Below are 25,313 nucleotides of genomic sequence, written 5' to 3'. Positions count from 1 at the left end.
TTGTATTTATTTTAGAGCTGGATCATAGTTTAAATCATGACTCATTTTCTGTTATGGAATGATCATTTCCAAAACCAGAATTAGTCTTCGAATTGCCAAATCAGTTGATTCTAATTAAAAAGAAAAAAAAGAGAATATTCTGGAATAAACATTCAGCTTTGTTATTCGGCCATGAAGTATAATGATCACTGATCATATGGCAGTGGTCATTATCAAATCAAGAATTGTAAACCAAAGGAGTTGGGTTTACTAACATTTGACATATGAAACTCATTTGTTTTTCCAATAGACGTGGCTATTTCTTGATTTCTACTCACTTTTGAAAAACAGTGAATTAGAATGCCTCAGCCAGATGAAGTATATTGTTAGATTCACAATGTGAATAGCGGTTTGTTTAACTGAAAGATCTTCACCAGTACATGAGGTAAACAATGTGGTGTAATGATAAGGATCTGGATTTGGATTAAGCTTTTCAAATTCAAATTTCCACTTGATCCTAGAACTCTTTTTTAGAGTAGACTCAAGTAAAAATTGTCCTTCAGAGTTTAAATTCCTATCAGAACCAACTCATGAATCTGGGCAGCAAGCTGAGAATAAAAAAGGTAATGTAACAGGATATTGGAGAAAATTAAGAATTTAGTATTATAATAAACTTACAGAATTCCTCCATATCAATATCTTCAATGGCATGGATACCAGTTAGGTGAGCAATTCGACCTTGTATTCTGGTCCTCTTGTACCCATTAGTTTTCTCCACTCTTTCTATCATCTGTTGCTGCCGATCAATCCAGTAGAGATGATTTCCGAGAACTGTCAAACCCATTGGCTGGAGAATGTTGGAATCTTGTAATGTGATCCGGTTAGCCCCTGTGAGTATAATACAACTTTTGTCAATATAGGCTTTCTTTCCTTTTTTTTTAAAAAAAAGGAAGGTTTTGGGAAAAAAAGTAATAATGATTCTTAAAAATTACTACAGCTACTAACTAGATGGTTACTGGGCAAAAAATAGTATTTTGATTTTTGTGCTATACTCAATAGCCATTACATGAATAAAATGAATATTAAAACAGATTGCAACACTCATTAAATGACCAATGAGAAAAATAAGTACAACCAGTTTCATTTAATCCAGAAAGAGAAGAATATATTAAAGTTATGTAGCTTCTCCTATACAAGTGATTTTCAGGCAAAATTACATTCAATGTCTCATAAGAGAAATATTTTATGAGCAATTTTTCTTAATAATTACATGTCACATAGCATTCAAAACAGAAGTGAATAATAACATTTAGAAAAAGGACTAGTCTTCTAACATATATTAAGCTAGATAACAGAATTAGCTCAATTTATTTAAACATACACATGAAATAAAGTTCTTTCCATTTGTCAACTGAAAGCTAAAGAAGCCCATCTTCCGTATTACATGCCTTATTGTAGCTGGGTCCTCAGCTCATTTTGAACAAAAAAAGATACTCAGTCACTTTTTTATTTCCTAATATATAAACTGCAATGGTTTATTTTACTGAAAAGTTACAGTAGATTTTGCAAACCAAACAGAGAGTAAGGCCCAATTTCAACATGCTGTTTCCCATGTATAGCAACATCTCATGCGGCTACTTTGTATGTTGTATAAACAGAGGCATCTCATGAGGTATTACTACCGCTTTATAAATCCTTAGTAAGACACCTGGAATACCGCATCTAGTTTTGGTCACCACATTGCAAAAAAGATGTTGAGACTTTGGAAAAAGTGCAAAGAAAAGCAACTAAGATGATTAAAGACCTGGAGGTAAAAACATATGAAGGAAGATTGCAGGAATTGGGTATGGCTAGTCTAGAGAAAACGAGGAGGGGATGGCATGATAGCAGAGGGGCTGCCACAAAGAAAAGGGGGTCAAATTATTCTTCAAAGCACCAGAAGGCAAGACAAGAAACAATGAATGGAAACTAATCAAGGAGAGAAGCAACCTGGAATTAAGGAAAAACTTCCTAACAGTGAGGACAATCAACCAGTGGAACAGCTTGTCTTCAGAAGTAGTAGGTGATTCATCACTGGAGGTTTTTAAGAAGACTGGACAGCCACCTGTCTAAAATGGTTTCCTGCTTGTCCAGGGGGCCGGACTAGAAGACCTCCAAGGTCCTTCCAGCTCTATTCTGATTCTGATTTAACTCTACAGTTATATAATTATACTTACGACGTTACATAAGTTGATTTAAATCTAATATATAAAATTAGATATGGCTTTCAGAGAAGTATATGATGTGATTACATATCTATAAGATGGTGTTACAACAGAATAAATTGGCTAAAATTGAGAAAAGTGAGGTATGGAGAATTGCAACAATCCACACCAAATCTCCAAGACATCAGAGCAGAATCTTACATCTTTGCGTAACAGAGAATCATTATTACCAGGAGTCAGTTTGCTGACCATATTGTGGGTGGGTATATCTACAGGAGAGTAGTGCAAATCCTACAGTTTTTTTGATAACTCCCTCCATCTCATCTTTTACCAATCACTAAGAAAAGGAAGCTGGAAGAGAAACGGGGCTGCCAATGTATCATTACAAAGATTTTGTAAAGGAATAAGAAATAAAAGTTTGACATCAAGTCCTATTTTTCACTAACGTTAAAATTCCTCACAGCCCAGCCACTCCTGATGGAGTTTATATTAGTGGTAGCTAAAATTAATCTGACAGTTTTATTGATCTGTTCAGGGATAACCTGAAAACGGCTCTCCTCCACAAAGGCTAACTTAAGGTAAAACATGAAAATTTTGCCTTCTTTTCCCTTATATCAGAAAAAAAAATGTTTCCGCTTCATGACAGACGATTGTTGTCATAAGGACCATTCTGTAGCAAATGGGCATTTGTTCTCAAAGCCCCTGGCTGCTGCTTCACATGATTTGGAGAAGTGATAGGTTTTCTAATCTGAGAGGGGAGAAGAGGTTCAGACAAAATCTGTTGTCCCCTCATATGATATAAAGGTAAAGGTAAAGGTTCCCCCGCACATGCGTGCTAGTCGTTTCCGACTCTAGGGGCCGGTGCTCATCTCCGTTTCAAAGCCGAAGAGCCAGCGCTTGTCCGAGGACGTCTCCGTGGTCATGTGGCCGGCATGACTAGACGCCAAAGGCGCACAGAACGCTGTTACCTTCCCACCGTAGTGGTCCCTATTTTTCTACTTGCATTTTTACATGCTTTCGAACTGCTAGGTTGGCAGAAGCTGGGACGAGTAACAGGTGCTTACTCTGTTACGCGGCACTCGGGATTTGACCCACCAAACTGCCGACCTTCTGATCGACAAGCTCAGCGTCCTAACACAGTGAGCCACCGCGTCCCTTTCATATGATATACTTCATTTTAAATTGTAGTAAATGGTAAGTAAAGAAAGTAAAAGAGACGGAGGGGGGTAGTGGGTAAGATGGTAAAGTTCTATTTAAGCCCTACATTCACTGGGTGACTTTCATCCAGAAACTCTTTCTCAACCTACTTCAAAAGATTATTTAGCAGAGTGGGGGAGGAGGAAATGAAGGACAAACTGCTTTGTACAACACTGTGAATTCTTAAAGGAAAGATGGGATATAAATATTAACTACACCATTGGCAGTTATTGAAAATGCCCTAGAAAAATAGGACATAACCTACTACTCTAAAGTATAACCAATTTTCTATTCCATGCAGAAACAGTAATGGACAATCTATTTGCGGCACAAGAATTTTAATATTAATTTAAGAACAAACAAAATATAGCACTCTGAAGAATCATACGTGACGCATATTGCCTACTTAATAATGCTAAAATTCTCTTTTATCCTAGTTATCTTTCTTCTTTTCATTATACTAAAAGAGCTTTACAGTATTAGGGGTTTTGTTTTGTTGTCTTTTTTATCCTTATTTTTTTTGTTTTTAAAATATGCTTTTAGCAGAATTATTAAAATCTATACTGACATAAAAATACAAATGTGTTATTCTGCTTCTAGTACAACTGTACTCCATATTTTTATTATACTAATAAATTAAACTTTCCTCTCCTGGGCATAGATTCATATTACTGGCCGCTAAAGTCCTTCTGGCCCTATTAATGTATAATATTGTGTGTACGTTTAATTTATAAACTGGCTGGCTCCACCAGGACTCTGGGTAGCATATAGAATAAAACAATTAAAACAGTGCAATCAGAGGCAATTACAAAAGCAACTGTCCCCAAAAAATAATACAACAATTTCTGTTGTTGAAGTGTGTGTGTGTGTGTGTGTGTGTGTGTGTGTGTGCACGGACGCACACACACACACACACAAAATATCCTGCTTTGGATATATAATAGAGTATGATGATGGTAACGGTATTTATTCTAGAATCAGAACAAATTATCATTATCACCATCTATAAACATTCATATTCTGTAATATTTGAAGCAGATGGCTAAAAATGTAATGAACTAGTAATAACCAAGGAGAAGAGTAAAAGGTAGAAAGTTACAAAGAAAATAGATAGAATAGTTCCACCACCAGAAACCATACTTTAGAGAAAAATTCATTCAGCATTCAGTTACAGGATCATCCTAGAATAATGAACTGGTTACTAGCTTGTGCAGTTCACCAAAAGATTCAATGGCTGGAATGGGTAATGAGGGACATGAGGGACATTTTATGCAAAAAAAAAAAAGAGCACAACACACCTGACAGGTCACAACTTTCAATCCGTTTGAGATCAGCATCCACCCAAAAGAGCTTCCCAAGTTTATTGTCAATCACTAGTGCAACAGGTCGAAGCAAGGCAGTGGTGAAGAGCACTTCTCGTTCTGTTCCATCCAAGGCTGCCCGCTCAATCTTTGGGGCTCGCTCTTGCATATTAGTGAAATACATGTACCTGACAACGAGTAAGAAAAATTGGAATTCTTAATATCTGTGAGACAAACATCATTTATAATTATATTTTCTGCTATTAGGAGTATTTTCTGAAGTTGAACTTCCTTTCTCAACTTCTAAGGCAAATTAACTATGACCTTCTTTTGTGCTGACGGGAGATTCCAGTAAATTTTGTGGAATCTTTCTTGCTTGTAAATAAATATATAGCTAGAAAAAGGATTATCTGAAATATACCGTCCATTTGCTCCCAAGCCAAACTCCCCAGATGGACATTATACAGTTGGTTAACGATCAGGACCAGAAGTCTGTATTCATGACATCTCGTCCTTCCCCTTCCCATCATAACCCCAATATCATCACAACAACTGCTCTGGAGGATTAGGACCACCCTCTGAGGCAGATGTGTGGAGAGAGATGGAATTGCTGTCCTCATTTATCTATTTTTATTTAGATTTCTCCAGGAATTCAAGATTATAAAAACCCTTTCTGTAGATGGATATGTTATCAAGGTTTTTTTTTTCCTATTTTGCATTTGAAAGTTTCAACAATAAAAAGTGAATTATTTCCAGACACTTAATTAATCTCAGAGAACTATTAAGTAGCTTTTTTTATTAAGTTAAAAGAGGTTAGAACAGCCTTGGTAGTCTAGCAATAAGAAACTGTCAGGCAGCCCTATGAAATTGGCTTATAAAGTATCCCAAAATAACAAGCAAAATAAATTTCTATATCCTATAATGTAGCATGGGCAAACTCCATGGAGTACTTTGCAACATTCAATGCAATACAGCCTCTTAGAACTTGAGAGTATTCTCACCCTCGTTCTGCATTTACAACTATGGCCCTGGGCTTGTCATGATCTCCCCGTAAGACAACTCCAATTTGCTCCCCATTAAGTCTGTGGACATTGATTGTATTTGTAGCTTCACATGTCCAGTACAAAGTATGGCTGAAAATATCAATGCTCAGATCATGTGGCTGCTTTTCTGGGTTTTGGCTTTGGTTGCGAATATTCATGATTGTGAAAGGCTACAAGAGAAAGAAAAACAAGTACAAAATAGGTAAGATTATTTGATGTCACAGTATACAGAAAATTTGTTTAAAACCAAATAATAATTAGAGTTGCTAAAGAAAAAAAAACTAAGAATGTGATTTTATGCAATTCCATATATTTATATTTATTAAATTTTTATACCGCCCTTCTCCCGAAGGACTCAGGGCGGTGTACAGGGCAATAAATATTAAAAAACAAAGTACAAAAGTTAAAAAAAACAATTAAATATTATGCCCGATATATACAATAATTAAAACCATGTTAAAAACCCCAAACCCAAACCTATCAAACCAGGCCGGATTGCTCAAATAAGTAAGTTTTTAGATCCCGCCGGAAGGAGCGAATATCGGGGGCCATCCGGAGCTCAACCGGCAAGCGGTTCCACTGAGCTCAATTACTTTTAATCCTAGGTAAGTGTTTACAGGATTGCAATTTCAGTTGACCAATTCAGTGAAGACAATAATTCACAAAGATGTAAACAAAAAATCATAGCTTATTTTTTCTTCACTCAGTATTTTACCAGTCCTTGAGATGAACTATTCCTTCTGAGTAACAAATCCTCCACTTTCTAAAATGGTACCTACCAGTAGATATTTTTATGTGTATATGTATTAAAAAATTCCTGCCTGCTGAGGGAATGAAACAATCAAATTGTTAAAAGAAGGAACTGAAACATTTAACACAAGAGCTAATATATTCACAATTTACTTTTAAAACCATCTACTTTCAACTATGAAACTACTAAAACTATTTTAAAATGACTTTTAAAATGGATTTAAAAGAGGTGATAGAAAAGAACTGGCAGCTATTTGAATGTGGCATTAAAATGACATGCCATAAGAGTGATATGGAAAATATGTAAACAAATATGTTTACATATGAAACCAGTTGATATATTAATAATTAAATAATAATAAAAGGGACGTACAGATAACAAATTGGAAGAGCGATTTGGATAACTGTCTTATTTTGAAATTTTTAAAAAGGACGTTACATTTATTAAAGACGTTTCTGAGGACAAAGGGGGAATAAAAAAAACCTTTGGGACACTATTTAAAAGAATTAAAGGTCAAGATTCTTAAAAGGATAAGAAAAGAATATAAAGTTGGCTTATTGATTAAAATAAGATGTGCTGTTGTTCCCGATAAGTTGTTATAATTGTTTGTACTTGTTTTTATGAAAGGGAAAATTATTCCTTTACATATCTCTTTTCTTTTTTACCATTTTTTCTCTTTTCCTTTTTTCTGGTATCTTTTCCTTTTTATATTTGTATTTCTTATTTTTGTATCTGTACATTTTAATAAAAATTATTGTAAAAATGGTGCTTGGGTCAGAGAAATCCCAGGGCTGTAAAGATAGCAAGAGCAAGTTACTATTTATGTATTATTGTAAAGAAAGCTAGATGTTCATGCAGTCACCAAGCAGCAAACATGCCTTTTTCTACATGACTTCATGAAAAAAAAACCTGAGAAATACCCAATTGTGAATATTAATATTCAAAACCACTAATTAACAGAAACTGAATATGAAGTATCCCAATCATCAATATCACTGGAAATCTGGATACTGAAAATGTCCAATATCACTGCAAATCTGGATACTGAAAATGTCACAAGGAGGTATTCTTCAAACAGTGAGGCTCTTTTGCTTCTGCAGAACAGCAGACTGCATTGTAGCAAATAGTCACCAATGTAATTTGCACCTAAGAAGAGCACTAATGGGAAACAATTCAGCAATTAACGCCTAGCAAATAGTCTTCAAAGAGCAGGCCTGACACTTAGAGGGTCCCTCCTTGGTACAAACAAGATTTCATTATCTGGTAGAAAATATACCAAAAAAATAATCAAATTAGCCCTGATATTCCTTTCTTATTCCCCCGCCTCTCATTTTTACAGGACATGAAGTAGTGAAAATACATTCTTGGATGTAGGAGAAAGAAAACGCACACTGAAAATTCAAGTATTTTCCACCGAAAAGGAACTTTACTGCAGCTTGCCAAGAAAGAAATAATAAAGGGGCTCCATCTGCAACAGCTAAAATATGACAGTATAAATAGAAGGTATTTGATTGAAGACCCATTTTTTGCTTTCTACTCCTTCAGAAATGTCCTAGTTTGGAATTAGCAGTCTTCTATCACAAGAAAAGTTTTAGGGCAGGGGAGAAAAAAACATTTTAAGTGGTTCTTTCTTACCCCTAAGATGGCAAGGTGGGGGTGGGGTGTTTTTTTTTACTTCATTTCAGTTTAAATGCTGTAAAGCAAAGGTCCCCAAACTTTTGGGCACCAGGGACTGGTTCCGTGGAGAAAGGTTTTTCCATGGACCAGAGAGTGCATAGTTTTGTATGCTGCCTGCATCCCATGGATGGGGCTTCCCTTGTTTACGTGGCCTAGCTGTTGGTATGCTGCGGCCCAGTACCAGTCCACCGACCGGTGGTTGGGGACCCCTGCTGTAAAGGAAGACTTGTTTTGGGAGGACACTGCAGGACCAGGTTGTAGAACCCACTGATACAGCATGTTGCTACCAAAATGCATGGTATCAGTTTAAACACATAAAAAAAATACTTGCCTGACTTCCGTCATCTTTTGCCCTTTTAATAATGTTTTGGCGTCCATCTATCCAGTAGATAAATGCATCAAGAGGATCATAATCAATGGCTTTAACATTTCTTAGTCCATGGATGGGAAGAATGATGTCTGGACTCTGCTGATCATCTGGTATCATCCGACTTATTGCAGACCTCTGACTGAATAGTAAGAAGCTACTTGGTGCTAAAGGTAGAGAAAAGCGAACACAATCCAAATAACAGTATTGGTAAAATTCTTTTGAAAAGTAAATACACAGCTGCAAACAATATCAAACAATAATATTTCCCATGTCCAGATTTTTGCTATTACTATTATTGGTCACAGAATGACACGATTTCAGTCCCATCTTGAAAAAAAACACCAGAATGAAGTCTGATATATTTCACATTACCAGACTTGGGGTAAAATGGCATCTATGATCTTCAGCCCAGTCCAGGAAGGAATCCATGGAAGCCTCACAGATGCAAGATTAACTTGGAAGACTGGTCTGCCTCACTTTCCCAAGGATCCTCTTTTGATTTATGCAATGCCAGATCCAAGTTTACTAAATGCCCTCTTGGGCAGGATGCTCTCTACTTCTATACCAATCTCATTTGTTGAATTTGAAACATTAAAGAGAGAACAAACCTTGAACTAAGGAGAAATGTCCTAACAATGAGAACAATTTATCAGTGGAACGTCTTGCCTCCAGAAACTGTGGATACTCCATCACTGGAGGTTTACAAGAAGAAATTGGACAACCATCACTGCAGAATGGTATACAGTCTCCTGCTCATGCAGGGCGCTGGACTAGAAGACCTCCAAAGTCCCTTCCAGCTTTATTATTCTATGTCCTATGTTCTTCATTGCTGCTGCCGTATTCATGTGGGTGAATCTAGCTGTTGCCAAATTGTAAGAGAGCAAAGGAAGAAGAAACTCTCATCTCTCTCTCAATGCTTGCTTGCATAGAAGGGACAGATGCATAAAGGATGACAAGAAGCAGCAGTCAACCCAAGGAGTACTGGGCCAGCTTTGGGTTCTGTTAAAAGAAAAGGCTCAGCAAATGTCAACTTGGCATTCAAGCCAACTGTATAGGACCATGGTGGCGAACCTGTGGCACGCAGAGCCCTCTCTGTGGGCACTCATGCCGTTGCCCCAGTCCTAGGCCTTCAGCTAGGTTTTATAAAACCTTTGTGCTTTAGGCCTCCGCCGCCATGTGCAAAAAAAAAAGGTTCAATCAATCAATCAATTTCAACTTCTGACGGGAATAAAAAGTTCTTATAAAGTTGGAATTGATTGATTGAACTTTTTAGTCCCACCCAGTTTGCCATTACCACCATAGCCATGCCCACCCAATGGGCCACACCCACCCAATGGGCCATGCCCACCCGGCACCAGACAATACATAAGTGTGTTTTGGGTTGCAGTTTGGGCACTTGTTCTCTAAAAGGTTTGCCATCACTGGTATAGGAAGTAAATACTGCTGACATTTTCTGCAAAATGTTCAGTTTATTTTCAGCGTCGAATAATAACATTAAATAGTATTCCTCTTACTGACAAGCATTACCCCAGGCAATATTAAATCCTACCATTATTGCCTGCATCAACTACACCTTTAAAATCATTTTATTGTTTAAATTTAGATACTTTAAAAATGAAATGTAGAATTCTTTTCATTTAATGTTTTTAACCAAACTTTCCCTCTTCCTCCTCCTCCCCAAAGCAAAACTGGTGTTACTTTAAATCGCAAATGCAGATTTTTGGAAAACTCTGAAATGGACAACTGTTGGCAATCACTCTTTATGCTCATTTTCCAATACTGTTTTGAATCCAGAATTGTGCTGAGCTTTATCCAGTTGTTTTAATAATAGTTTTACTGTTCATTTTATTTTTGTGTTGTTAACCGATATCTGGATTTCTCTTCTGGTAGAAAACAAGTTAATGATTTTTGTATAAATGAAAATTAAGGCATTTATTGGGAGAGAAGCAGACATCTATTTATACTATCTAGCGTGTAAAGAGGACATGTCGATTTAGTACAAATTATTCAAGTTTGTTTTTAACGCTGCTCATTTTTACTCCTTTTGCATTGCCACCCACTAGGTTCAACCCTAGACTGAGCGACATGACAAAATTGCTAGAAGTGCTTCAACGCCAGGAGAAAAGAATTAGCCCTTTCTTTTCATCTGGAGGGTTACAGGATGAAAAAAACCCACTCAACCAGGTTTCAGGTATCAGAAACAAATGGGCTGGCAAGATGCCCGGGAACACGAACTATGCGGTTCCTTTGTGAAACCTCTCTCCTCTTTAAGTTCTGTTGCATGAATCCTTGACATTCCTCCCCTTCTAGCCTGGGCTTACTGGAACCAGAACTCTATTTTGATGGAGGAAGGCCTGGAACTAACAGAAAAAAGAGCAAGTGCACACTCCCAAGAACACTATGTTCTTTAGCTGCTACTGGGCTTCTGGCAAGAATAGCTGTGAATCACTCCTACTACAGTCCGTTCCAGCTGTCTGTCCTTCCCACACAGATAGGCTACAGATGCAAAAATGTTGTCTTCCTGGAAGTGTTGGACTATAACTTTTATGATCTCAACCAGCACATCCATGATGACAGTTGTAATCCAACCTATTTAGGGAATACTGGGTTGGGAATGGTAGAAAACTGAAAATATTTAGAGAGCTGCATCAAATACATACAACTGCAGTTCCGGGTCTTGGGATCCAAGGTGTAGTGTGATGCACAGCCGCATCTATAGCCATTGGGTATGGCCAGGCACAACTGCCCACAATGCCCATTATTTTGCGCACACTCGTTGAAACCATCCTGTCGCGATGAATGGAAAACTAATATATCCATCACAAAGTCCAGACGATTCTGAATAAGTGTTCGATTCCTGCCATTTGTTTTGTCAGCTCTTTCTATACTGTGGAGGTTCCAATCTGTCCAGTAGATGAAGTCACTGTACTGAGTTAACCCAAAGGGGTGAGGTAGATCATCTGCTATTATTTCTCTCTCTTGCCCTGAAAGAAACAACCCACATGTTGTTAATCAACACAAACCATGGTAGCCCAAAGATGAAAGGTTGGATAAATTAACTCAAACTTTTACTAGTAATGTTTAATTGTCAATTAATATAGGTCATCTATCTCTGCCATCTGCTATTCCTTTCACATTTTCAAAGAAGCATAAAAAGCAGTACTGCCTGTCAGAGTACATTGAAAAAAAATTGCCCTGGACAATTATGAGACTCCATGGTCAAAGACAATACATTTGTTAATTTTATTTATAGTCCCAGACCAAAAACAATGGGATATGGGATGTTCTCTTGATCATTTATTCATTTTCTATAACTGTTCATCTCAGCAATGGATGGCTAACAATCATAAAAACAGTTAAAAACAATTACAATATAATACATATGGCACTTAACAAACAGAGCTGTCATTGATGATAGCTTTCATTCTATAAACAACTAGAAATAAACAATACAGTTTGGGACCTCTCTTTACTTCACTTATAGAAAGTCCTATCATAGGAGCAAACTCTCAGTTAAGTACTATTTCCTGCTGTGAAGCTTTATCAAGGGAAATATACAATAGTACAGTAAAGATTAAAAAAATAGAGCTGTGCACTGTGCCAGATTCGATTCTAATCAGTGTTTTGGGGCATGCAATTCCTTAAACCAAGTGTGCATTTTCCCATACCTATATAGCAAATTTCCAAACAGTTCATTAGCATGATACAGGTGATGGCTGCCACCACTTTCACCAATGTTTGAACTAAATCATAACTACACTTCTAGAAAACATATCTGTTGGTGAAAGACCTTCTCATGATACTTTCTAGTAAAAAAGAAATGGAATGCTAGATAAGATTATGAGGTATAACTACTGTCAGGCTATATCCATTCCCTGCTGACTGTAAGAGCACAATATCTAAAAAATAATGTGATAGGTACCTATACATGCACATATGCATTAGATCTGTGCAGAAATCTGAATTTGAAGGGCAAAAGATGGGTATACACTGGGCAACTTTTAGGAACATCTTCAACTAAGCCATTCATTTCCCAGTATCTTGTGTCAGCTGCAGAAAAGCAATTGCACAAATCCAAGAAAAGAAACAACTGTTTTAAGATGCTCCTTAGCTTCATAAAGATGCTACATCTGCACTCATGTGTGATCCAAATAATATATCTGTATTATATATTTGTTTTAGTGTTTGTTAACTACAGCCCCTTTCTCCCTCCCTATGCAAGTTGGTAATTATAGGAGGATTTAGGATATTAATTCTAATATCTTCATTAATGACTTAGATGAGGGAATAGAAGAGGAATTCATCAAATTTGCAGATGACACTAAACTGGCAGGAATAGCCAACACCCTAGAAGAGAAGTTCAGGATCCAACAAGATTTTGACAAACTTGAACAATGGACCCTATCCAACAAAATGAGTTTTAATGTAGAGAAAAGCAAAGTTTTACATTTAGGCAGGAAAAATCAAAGGTTTAAGTACAGATTAGGTGAGACCTGGCTCAAAAACAGCAAGTGTGAGAAGGATCTTGGACTCCTAGTGGATGATCACTTGACTATCAGCCAGCAGTATGCAGCCGCCGCCAAAAAAGCTAATACAATCCTGGGTTGTATAAACAGAGGCATAGAATCATGATCACACGAAGTATTAATATCGCTTTACAAAACCTTAGTGAGACCACACCTGGAATACTGCAACCAATTTTGGTCACCATACTACAAAAAATATGTTGAAACTTTGGAGAGGGTACAGAGAAGAGCAACTAAGATGATCAAAGGCCTGGAGACTAAAACATATGAAGAACATCTGCAGGACTTGGGTTTGGCTAGTCTAAAGAATAGAAGAAACGGGGGTGACATGATAGCAGTATTCCAGTATTTGAGGGGCTGCCACAAAGAAGAGGGGGTCAAGTTATTATCCAAAGCAACAGAGGGCAGGACAAGAAACAAAGGAAACTGATCAAACCTGAAATTAAGGAGAAACTTCCTAGCACTTAACCAGTGGAATAGCTTGCCTTCAGAAATCGTGGGTGCTCCATCACTGGAAGTTTTTAAGAAGAGACTAGACAGTCACTTGTCTGAAATGGTATAGGTTTTTTTTAAAATTCCATTTATATCCCGCCCTTCTCCGAAGACTCAGGGCGGCTTACAAGCTTAGCAGTAGCCTTCATTCTATGTATATGCCTGCTTATCAGGGCTTTCACACACCACCACCCCAAGCGGCATTATTACAAAGTCAGCTTAATTGCCCCCAACAATCTGGGTCCTCATTTTACCTACCTCGGAAGGATGGAAGGCTGAGTCAACCTTGAGCCTGGTGGGATGCGAACCTGCACTAATTGCAGGCAGCTGGTGTTACTTAAGGAGGCATTAGCCCACTGCTCCACCAAGGTTCTCCTGCTTAAGCAGGGGGCTGGACTAGAAGACCTCCCAGGCCTTCCAGCTCTATTCTGTTCTGTTCTATGCTATTATTTCATAATGGAAGAGACCTCAGGTGGCTTCACAATGCAATAGTTGGAACTCCTAATCTAGTAAGCTCTTCTGTAGCAAGGGATGGGAAACATACCAGAGATGTGTTTCCCCCCCCCCCCCCATTTTATTGTTCACATTCATAATTTGGACACCAGGACTCTAAAACCTTTCAACTACTTTTGGTAATATACTTTGGTTTGTTGTTACTTCTATTTAATGATATCCCAATTACTCTTCCAAAGTTTTGGAACAAATTACAAGTCCTTCGGGAATAGGGCGGTATACAAATTGAATTAATAATAATAATAATATGACGAATCCTATTCAGAATTTTGCATAACACAATGTTTTGGAGGCTACTTAAACAAAAAGGCTGTTGTACTGTGCTCCCATGTGATCAGTTGATCTGTTTTAAGTTCCTTTGACTTAAAGATCTTTCTTCAGCATGACATGCCACCCACAGCTTTCTTCTGTACATCTTGTTCTTAAAGAAAGTAATGATGGTTTTAATAAGACTTATTTGCACATCACATCTACTATATTCCAGATTCTGGCATATTACCTAGCATATTGGATGACTCAATCATGCTTGTGTCCAGATCAGTCCAATAAAGTCTTTGATCCTTGTAATCAATTGTAAGATCGTTGGCACGTCCCACCTTATCCACCAGCATGATACTATTTGTTCCATCCATGTATGCTCGAACAATTTTGGGTTTGCCTCCCCACTCTGTCCAGTACATATACCTGTAATGAAGGAAACAAAAATTGGAATGATTTAATATTTAATTTATATCAGAACAATTGCTTGGCTTGCAGGTTGCCTTATGAGTCATCAGAAATGAAAAAAAGATATTCTACTATGTTTCAAAACAATTTATTTTAGATGTTTGAAATAAAGAAATAAATAACTGTAAGAACATGTTCTCCTTTGCTATTCTGAAAATTTTGACAATACTTATCTTTGTATATTTCAGCACATGAATAGATTTCTATGAGTTTGATATGGAATAGAACTTATGCAACATAAAATATTGGTTGTCAGTTTGGTCCCGACTATATCGTACAAGTGTAGTGTAGCATCAATCAAGATTTTTATTTGTACAGACAAAAAAAAATCAAAACATGCATGTTTTTTTATGACTTTGATTACAAATACTGGTATGATTGGAAAAAAATATCTGTTTGATACAGGATTGACTACTGGGCACACAGATTGGCCAACGTTTTGGCAGTAGCCCCACATATCTCAACACATATATACAATTCTCATTCTACAACACCTCACCAGTAATCTAAATCAGTGTTGCTGGGAGGGAGATTGTGGGAAATCATTGCCCCTATTTATCAGCTAAGCAATGGGGATATATTTATTTATTTATTTATTTATTTATTTATGATATATGCTCCATTGTCTCCTACAGGCTTCAGAACAAGGGTGGGTAACTTCTAGTAACTTCTTTGGGAGTGCACAATTTGGGAGAGGGTAGGGGTCTCCCAGGGACCACGGTGAGCAAAAAGTCTGTTTTGGGGACAACTCACCAGTTTTGATACCAGGACTTTTAAGGTGAGAAAACGGTGGCTTTAAGCTAAGGTTTATTGTACCCACTGCAACACTTAAAATAATCCAAAACTCAAAGTTGCAAAAAGGGCCAAATATAAAAAGTATTTTTTTAACACATGTATAGTGCAGTGTGCACTTGCCCACCCCTACTCCAGAAACATACAAGAGAAACAGGACCATGACCCCATTGGCTACATAGCTCACAATGAATGTACTCAATTAAGGACAGTTCTCCCACAGGAGCTGTTATTTGTCCTTTTCTACTGAGCTGGTTCTCACTTGCTATCTTGTTTAGTAGCTGTTTGAAGTTATGACAGTATAAAGAAAACAGCTTTGCAACTATTCCTTGCATTTACAACCTTAGGTGTCTTGGCTGAAAGAAAATCAGTCATGTTTGCACTGCTTAATACACATACCACAGTGATGGGTCCCTTCTGCACCAACACTGGGCACCAAGTCCAAAGTCAGGCACAAGGAGGAACCCCAGTCCCTCACCCCATTGCAGCAGAAATGGAAATCAGAGCAGGACAGAAAAGTCCTAATTATATAAACTTTGACACTGAATTTTAATTCCATAATTTGGGGAGCACATTTGCAATCAAACTAATAAGCAATAAGAAGTATTGAATTTGGATTTGAGATTTTTTTTTTCTTACCCTTTTGATGGATCAAGAGCCACTGATCTTGGGTTGTCCAAATCTTTCCACAGAAGAACTTGCCGGAATAGCCCATCCAACCGGGCCACTTCGATCCTATTGGTTCCAGTATCTGCCCAGTAGAGATTCTTTCCCATCCAATCTACAGCCATGCCTTCAGGGTAATCTAACCCAAACTCAATCACATGTTCAAGTCCACTTCCATTCATGAAGGCTCGGCTTATTGTCTGGAAAAACATTTTTTTTAAAAAATGACAGGAATTTCAGAATACAAAACAATTAATGGCTGAGTGTAAAGTATAATACAAGACAGGGTTCCCTCAAGGATGTGTTTTATTTTGTAACATTTAAACAACAAAATATTTAGAACCAAAATGTTGTTCTGGAAGGAGTCCGTTAGAACAGCTGGTTAATAAAGCAAACTTTTCAGTTAAAATATTGTGAGTACCTTTAAGCTAATATCTGTCCAGTAGATTCTGTTGTCAGATACATCAAAATCTAGAGCAGAAGCTTCTTTCACACCCGTGAGAGGAATGGCAACATCATTGTTGCTGGCTCCGAGAGAAATCCTATGAACCGCTGCCCTGCTGGTGAAGACAAGGAAAGCTTCTGGGATGATGCAGGTCCTCATATCACTAAGTAACTCCAGTCCAATTGGACAGGCACATCTGCACTCCTGGGGTGTGAAGAAGCACAGGTGGCTGCAGCCGCCATTATTCTCAGCACATGGATTTGTCCCTAAAAAGAAAAACAATTCTCTGAAGGAAAAGAAAAGCTTGGCTAGGGCAGCTTTTAGGTCTTAAAGCATAGGTCCTTCTATGTTGAAAATGGCTCAAGATCAATTCTGCCCCACGTCTTCTAGAATTGTCTAACTGAAGGAAACTAGGTTAAAAGCTTCCCTCCATTTATTATTTATTTCAGTCTTAAAGAAGATTTGGAAGTCCTGGGTTGAAAATTCACTTTAGTTATAAATTCATCACATGTCCCTTACAATATCAATACATTTCAGTCTCGGTCTCTTATCTCCAAAATTGACCATTTATCTTACAGTTTGTTGAATAAATATGCATTTTTCAATATGGAAACATAATGCTTGTTACTATCAATTAAGAGTCCACACAACACAATCTCTAGACCCAACCAACAGCACTAAGAAGCAGTGGGGATATACTGCATATACACATCACACAATCCATTTCAGTTTTCCATACTGTGGAAGGACTATTTTAGATATTAAGTATATTTCTATTTCTAATTGGATCTATTCATAGCTAACCAAATAGATTCTCCTATAACTTTCCCAATAGCCCAACTATACATTTTGCATAAAAAGTATAATTAACAATTATTGAATGAGATAATGCCAAATTGGCCCACTGTGTGAAAGGTCATAGATTCCTAGTCAACATGATAATTCCAAATACAGCAAACATAGTAAACCAATTTCTGAAATTAAATCTACATAGATTTCCAATAGGCAGCAAACATGGTTCAGTAAGATATGTCAAGCAGTTGTAATAAAGATTGAGCATCTGGATGATGAACAGATGCTGGCTGCATGGGTAAATCTCCACACATATTTTGGAGTGTGAAAATGTGTGAAACTCAACAAGATTTCATGGGATTGAGTGAAAATCTATCTTTATAGAGCTAATAATTTGGCATTGTGATCATGACTGTTATTGTTGCAGTTTCAAAAAGAAAAGATTATTGAAAAGAATCACAAAATTTCAATTAAACATAATTGATTTTATGACAAAGTTCCATTGAACAATAATGAAAGAATAAAACATTCCTTCTTTGCACAATAAACTTTTGGAATATCATGAATTTCTTTGTGCACTTGGGTGTTAAAGCCTGGGGAGACGTCTAAATGTTTTCCATGTAAAGAGTAATAAATTCCCAAGCTTTGCACTATTTTGACTTATAGTTTATATCACAGACTTCAGCTCACCCCAGCTGCTTGTTGTCTGGGAATAGCAGTTAATAAACATTTCTAGAAAATGTTCCCTGAGTCAGTACCGTTAAACATTGCTATGAGGAATTGTTGCAGGTTAAAAAGCATGAGTGAATCTTAGAGAACACAGTAAGATAAATTAAGGGATAGAAATGCGTCTAAAGCCCCAATTAGGAAATCATAATGGATGCACATAGACATAAATCAGGAGGCAAGCTTTCATGTTTATATATTCACACACACACACACACACACACACACAACCAGTGTGTGTAAGTATGTGTGTAAAAAATGCAGTTATTTTCAGAGTGATTCTTCTATCTGCAGACATGAAGGATATTAACGGCTGCTCTCTTTATATACCCCCATACTTAACACTGAAAGCTTCTCTGGACATAAACATTGGTCAAAACAGCATAATGGGATTGGTAGCTAATAATGTGTGCCTTTTATAACAGAAGGTATTGCACAGAGGATATATTGTAGCCCAATTGATGCATCCCTCTAATCATACTTATTTCTCATTTGTAAGAATACATGATAAATTATTCATGTTTACCTCATAAAATGACCTAGGTAGCATGAAAAAGAAACAAAATAGAAATACATCAGCGCTATTCAAAGCCCTTAACAAACCAGGTGGCTGTACTCCCATTACAGCATTTCTCCAGCCACTGCAAAAGATGAAAAAGTGATATTCTGCAAGAGGATCATGCCAATAACTGAGCCCCCTCAACACAAATATCCAAATCTCACACACAAGGCCCTGAGCCCATTGGTTATGCCATTCCCCCCCCCCCCAATCACTGTCAAGAAATACTCTTGGCAGTTGAAATAACATTCAGGTGCAATCCAGGTCCAACAGGAGCACATAGCTGGCTGAAGAAGAGACCTGCCACTCTCCCTTCTCACCAACCAACGGGTTCAAAGTTACTCCACCAAATAAAAAAGAGCTCACTGAGAACAATTGGCGTGCAAGTACTCAGATCCTTTTACCTATCAGACAATGAATCTGCAAAGAGGATACTAATTTTTCTACTTAATCTTAACACTGGTTAGACTTCTTATATACAACTCTTCCGTGAAACTCATTATTGTTTTCATGGCAAACATTGTTCTGGAGCACGGTCCAACCATTGGGCAATGCCCTCACTTACCCTCTGCTCTGGTGACACTTGTTGCTTTAAGACCCATCAAGTCCGGCAACTGATCAATGATAATGTCCCGACTTGCCCACTTCTTGTGAACCCTTTCAATACTTCGCCTCTGCCAATCTGTCCAGTAAATGTATTCACCAAGTAAAGTAAATCCAAATATATGAGGAAGTTTATCTTCTATGAGTGTTTTTCTCATGGTTCCATCAAGGCTTATCACCTGTAAAATATAAATATATATATAGTTCAGCTATAAACTAGCAAAAATTTATGTATGAAAAAAATATTTTGATGGAGGTGATTGTGAAGTTAATCTAACATCATTTAAGATGGATATCTATGCTAGATATGTTGATATAATTTAGGTATTGCTAGGTTCTAGCTCAGTGGTAAATTATGAGTCCTCTGTTTTGTTTTTTGTAGGAAGTTCATGGCTGACTGGAACATCGGACTCAGCAATGCTTCTTTTTAATATGGGATCAGTCCTGCAATCTGTTTCAAACACAAGAACCAAATTCCTAATTTCTTGAAACAAAAATACTTCTAGTTATTATTAACCACACAGGAATGAGAAACTTGTGTACATCATCCATAAACCTAGCAGTAGATTCTGAACTATCATTTGCTAGCGTTTGCCCTGGGCAATTATTATAAATTGTAATAAAGCCCTAGCCAATTTTAAATTCTCAACTATTGATCTTGAAGTGCAGAAGGCTGCAGGATTTAGCCAACTTTCACTGATCTTGAAAATCACAAGCATGAGTCCTACTTAGATTATCAGGGATTATTAGCGCTGTATACTAGATTGATTTTTTAAAAAACAAACAAACAAACAAACAAACAAGCGATAATCCTCAAAGATGGTCTTGGCACAAACTTGCACTACAAATAAAAATACTACATGGATATAGTCCAACTATATTTGATTAAAACTTGATTTTAATTACTCATATTAAAATAAAAATAATTCAATCTCTATTATTCCTTTCATCTACAATATTATCAAACCTTCGCAGCTATTAGATCTGTTCCTAACACTATGCAACCTTTCCCTTAAGAACTGAATTTTTGGATATGATTGAACATTTCAATCTACTGTTCAGAAATAACCCAAATTAACCCTATATAACATTATTACATATCACTCGTGCTATTCTCACTTTGAAGTAAGCAAAATACAGAAAAGAAATAAGAAATAGTAAGCTACGGAATTTAAAACATAATTAAATCTATGTCAATGAATATTCTCAGTCATCCAGGTAAAATTGTCTGAAGGCTGAGTCATGGTTAGTCTCAAACTAACAGGAAAATAAGTCCAGTTGCCATGAATCAATCTTCACACAACTTTATCTGGACTGCTGGAATCTTCATTGACATATTGCAATGCACTCTGGAGAGAAACCCCTGAGGTTGGTGCAGGAGGAATTGGTACATTCCAATGACACTCTACCTAACTCAGGGGTCTGCAACCTTGACAAATTTTAAGACTTGTTAGACTCCTGTTCTAACTAACTTGTGTGGACTGAGGAAGCAGCTTGGATGAGCAGTGGAACATCTCAAACTAACAGGAAAAAAAGTCCAGTTGCCATGACTTCATACATAGCTAGTTTATACCAACCACTATTCATTAGACTTCATTCCTTTCTGTCATTGTGAATCAACGTTGCTTCCATAATTTCTTTTACTCTTTTGTCTTTTACTCTTTGAAATGTTCACTCTCTCTTTCAGAAGATCTCATTAAGTCCACCCAATCACCTCTTTTTTAGTGGTTGCAATCATTTTCTTGTGACAAGGAAATCTACAGAACATTGATATTGGTCCATAAATTATATTATCTTCTAAGCCTTCAAGCAGCAGTGAAATCTAGCCCTATAGTAATCAGAGGTGGAACAGTATCCTGACTTACTATATATAATTAACTCATTTTGAATGCACACAAATTTGTATACTGTATTTAGGTATATACACAGAGTTCAGCTACTTTCTTTTGCCAAGGTTATGGTCCTTCTGTAAGGAAACTAAACTATACTTGAGCATTCATTTGAAATTAACACACAAAATTCATCCTCTGCTGTTCTACCAAAACTATTTTCAGAATGGAGGGAGGGAAAAGAAAAAAAATAAGTAGTATCTCTCTCTCTCTCTCTCTCTCTCTCTCTCTCTCTCTCTCTCTCACACACACACACACACACACACACACACACACACACACAAACACACACGTTTACATTCTTCTCTTTACCCTATAAATTCCCCACACAATCTGGTCTCCAGTGTGGATAGGATGCATTGAGAACAGACTATTTACTAGCTGCGGAGGCAACTGTGAGCCACAACAAATTTATAAAACAAGAAACTTCAATCTCTGCTTCTTTGTAATTACGTTAATAAACTACAAACCTAACGAAAACAAATACTGTATATGCTATGTACATTTTCTTTTGCACAGGGTTGAAGAAAAATCTTAGTAGAAGCTTTTCTAAAATTTTGACAAGTGAGACTTGGTCTGGTGCAATTTAAAAACACAGTCCGAAATTAAGCTACAATTATTTTAGCACTAGCTTCTCAGATATTCCAAACAGATTTCAACCCTGGGGGCTTCTCCAAATCAAGCTCTAATTTGTTATGAAAGTTTTCCTTCTGTCAAAGTATGTTAATATCTACCGCCTGTGCACTAATGCATGGCTTGGCTTTTTTCCACATCACCCAAGGGTCAGGCTTAGAAGCATGAAGCAGCCTTACGGCTGCCAGGCAACAGTAAAGTAGAAAACTGCCTTGTTAAATATGTTACAATCCCTGACAAATCATAGATCGAGGCAAATTTTCCTTTATCAAGACCTTACAATGGTCGTAAGTGTGAAAAACAGTCGTAAGTCGCTTTTTTCAGTGCTGTTGTAACTTCAAACGGCTGCTAGATGAATGGCTGTCATTCAAGGGCTACCTGTGTATTCAATGCAGCTTATTATAGCTTATTAACTATATTTTATTCACACATAAATGTGATTTAAATTTTGGACCATAGCTGTAGTACAGGTTATATTTGTACATTTTCCCACAAAAATGGAGAAGAAATCAAGTGAGATTTCAAATTATATTCAAAATCAAAAGTAGGAAATATTCCCAATTAAAGAAATGAGTGTATAATCTTATGATATATTTTGTCTATCCAGAATTTGGCAAAATTCAGTAATGAAGATTATGCTACATCTACATCTGTTTACATTACAGTTCAGTATACCCATCTACTCTGGCAACATCTTCAGAAATCACAGAGAAGTAGCTTAGGATTATTCATGCAATTCCTCTATGTTCAAAAGCACAGCCACTGTCTTAACAGCTGTAGGACTTTGTGGAAAAGTAATAAATTGCTTGACTATCTTTTTCTTTATGCTTATTCAGAAGTTTTAAGATACGGTCTTATTTTCAGAGAAACACGGTACTTCCCATGTTAATGAACTCCAAAATATTAAAGTGTCCCCTCTCGTCTGAAGTGGATTCTCACTGGCCCAAGTAAAAAGAATCTGTATATGCCCATTTGTAAAGTCATTTCTCCAAAGGGGAAAAAAACTGCAGACTTATTAGATCATCCATATTTATCAATGTTCAAACTGATCACAGTAGCAGCATAAAACAATATACATGATAGTACTTGCTTAATTTTTGATAACTCTGTTAAGAGGAAAACACCACAATCCCTCTTCTCTTCAAAAGGAAAATGGGGCATACTCAAACCATTCCAAGTTCAATAAATTTTGAGGTAGAAATGCCAGGACAAAACTCTATACCCGTGGTGGCGAACCTATGCCACGTGTGCCACAGGTGGCATGCAGAGCCCTTTCTGTGGGCACGCATGCCGTTGCCCCAGTCCTAGGCCTTCAGCTGGGTTTTATAAAACCTTTTCACTTTAGGCCTCTGCCATCATGTGCAAAAAAAAAAAGGTTCAATCAATCAATCAATTTCAACTTCTCGTGGGGGGGGGGAAGTTCTCCCAAAGTTGGAATTGACTGAACTTTTTAGTCCCACCCAATTTTTTAAGCTTACTATTGGGGGGGAGGGGAGAGAAATTCCCTTGTTGAATTTTTTCTGTAAAGTTAGATGGTAGGTTACATTTGGCATGGACTGATACCTCAACAACTTTTGTGATCCTACGCTGAAAAACTATAGAGCAAAATACTCATTTAATGTTTTCATTGCACTCTATGGGCTTGTCCCGTGCAGATATAGGACAATGGAGAAATGTTTTGTTCCACACAACACCCAGAAAATTATACCAGAATGTTCTGAATGCATCATTTTTTATTAATATTGCATTTTCCTGTTTTGTGTACACCCCCTAAAGGAAATGCCATATTAAGAGCAATGATTCATATGCTCTAAAGAAAAACAATTGGCTACACTAGTTGTTCTGCCACTCCTGATAAGTTGGAAAAGCTGTTATCTAAATGTTACCAGCATAGTGATCTGTTTTTTAAGTCACAAGAAGTTGATGGATAAAGATTGAAACAAGTATATACATGGTGGGGGGTGAAGGGAGGGGGAGTGGAAAGATAATGAGAGATAAAGAAACTAAGTCAACAAGCAGTTTTCTTGGGTTTTCTACCCTTTTCTGAAATTCAATATGAGATAGAATGTAAGGATAACACCAGGGATTTTTTTTGACTTATGTCTCCTGAATTGCCTCACAGTTTTATTGCCAACAGGATTCAGCTGAATTCCACAATCTTGCCATTGCATTATTATTAATTTCCAGCAATCATCTTTCACAGTACTCTTTTCAGCTCGTTGACTCTAACTTAAATGTTTTACAGCAGGGGGGTTAAACTGCCAGCCTGCAGGCCAGATGTGTCATGGTGAAACCATGCCCACCCCATTGCTGGCAAAGGAAAAAAAGTTGATATGTCATAACACATCACATGATGTTGCAAGTTTGACACCCCGGTTTTACAGGGAACAAGCTCTCTATATTTGTAATGAAATAGGAAAGTTCTACCAAAAATGTATAGCTTTCAGGGTTGTTATTTTTTAAAAAAAAAAACCTGTAGAACCAAGCTGCTGGCAAAACAAATGTCCCATATTAAAAACACTGTTCAGAACATCTGCAACCTATGCAAAATATAGCCTCATTTTGTTTCTGCTGTTAGCCTTCCTCCTCTGCCTCATTAATACTCAAAAGCTTTCTGAAAACAAAGTCATAAATATCAATCACACCTCACATCTGATTGTGTTGCTGTTGTTGCAATTCAAAACAACAGCACAGCAAGCCAAAACAAGTGTTACTTACATGCAGGTGAAAAAGATCTGAGAAGCGAAAAATCAGCAAGTACAAGTGAGACGCAGCAACTGCATCATGCTAGAATTGTGTGATAAAATGAATTATCAGAGGCAAGCTCAATTACACATCCATTTTCTCTTCCCTTGCCCATATCTCCCAACACGCACTTCTGTTAATACCTAACAAGAATCTGCAAAGTATGCTCCATTGACTAATTAAAGATCAATGCATGTAATTCTCCCCACCCTTAATTAATACAGATCAGGGACTTTCATTGCCTTGGGCTACACAAGTAAATTATGCTTGCCAAATATCTGGAGACGCATTAACTAATAGCCTCATTTAAACCCAAGACACATAGTTCATAAATATTGAAGTATCAGTGGCAGTCATGGCCAGGAGAATTTCTGCATAACTTCACTTTGCATACTAATTGTGCTCATTGCTGGACTGGGAGGTACTGCTTATATTTATTTATGCCATAGTCAGCTCCCAAGGTGCATTACTGGAATGTGCTCCAAGATGGCATTGACTCCTATCTTGCTAGTCTTTCATAGGCTTCAAGGTCTGAGGTTCTGAAGGTTAGATGGCCTGTTAAAAGGCTTTTATGGGTTGTTCTGTTTGGGCTTAACTACTGTTGGTTTTTACTCCATAATAATATAGCCACCTTGGATGCAATCCTAAAGCAACTGGAGCACCACTTGAATATCACTGGCATTG

The 25,313-nt window shown here is 37.2% G+C and overlaps 1 protein-coding gene across 3 annotated transcripts in view; it reads right to left on the bottom strand.

Annotated features, from left to right (window-relative positions):
- The window catches only part of LRP5 (LDL receptor related protein 5), a 121,438-nt gene that overhangs the window by 19,065 nt on the left and 77,060 nt on the right, over positions 1-25,313 (bottom strand). For all 3 annotated transcript variants that reach the window (XM_083348957.1, XM_083348958.1, XM_083348959.1), the window contains 9 exons: positions 19,325-19,541; positions 16,659-16,948; positions 16,211-16,437; positions 14,553-14,737; positions 11,183-11,506; positions 8,484-8,686; positions 5,683-5,894; positions 4,679-4,869; positions 658-867 (listed from right to left, as the gene is read on the bottom strand). In XM_083348957.1, the coding sequence (XP_083205083.1) occupies positions 658-867; positions 4,679-4,869; positions 5,683-5,894; positions 8,484-8,686; positions 11,183-11,506; positions 14,553-14,737; positions 16,211-16,437; positions 16,659-16,948; positions 19,325-19,541 (2,059 nt within the window). The remainder of the gene's footprint in view (positions 1-657; positions 868-4,678; positions 4,870-5,682; positions 5,895-8,483; positions 8,687-11,182; positions 11,507-14,552; positions 14,738-16,210; positions 16,438-16,658; positions 16,949-19,324; positions 19,542-25,313) is intronic.

The sequence above is a fragment of the Vipera ursinii genome (assembly GCF_947247035.1).
Source record: "Vipera ursinii genome assembly, chromosome: 1".
Classification (NCBI taxonomy): Eukaryota; Metazoa; Chordata; class Lepidosauria; order Squamata; family Viperidae; genus Vipera; species Vipera ursinii.
Note: the sequence above shows the minus strand (reverse complement) of the source record. Positions and strands in the feature narration are given on the sequence as shown.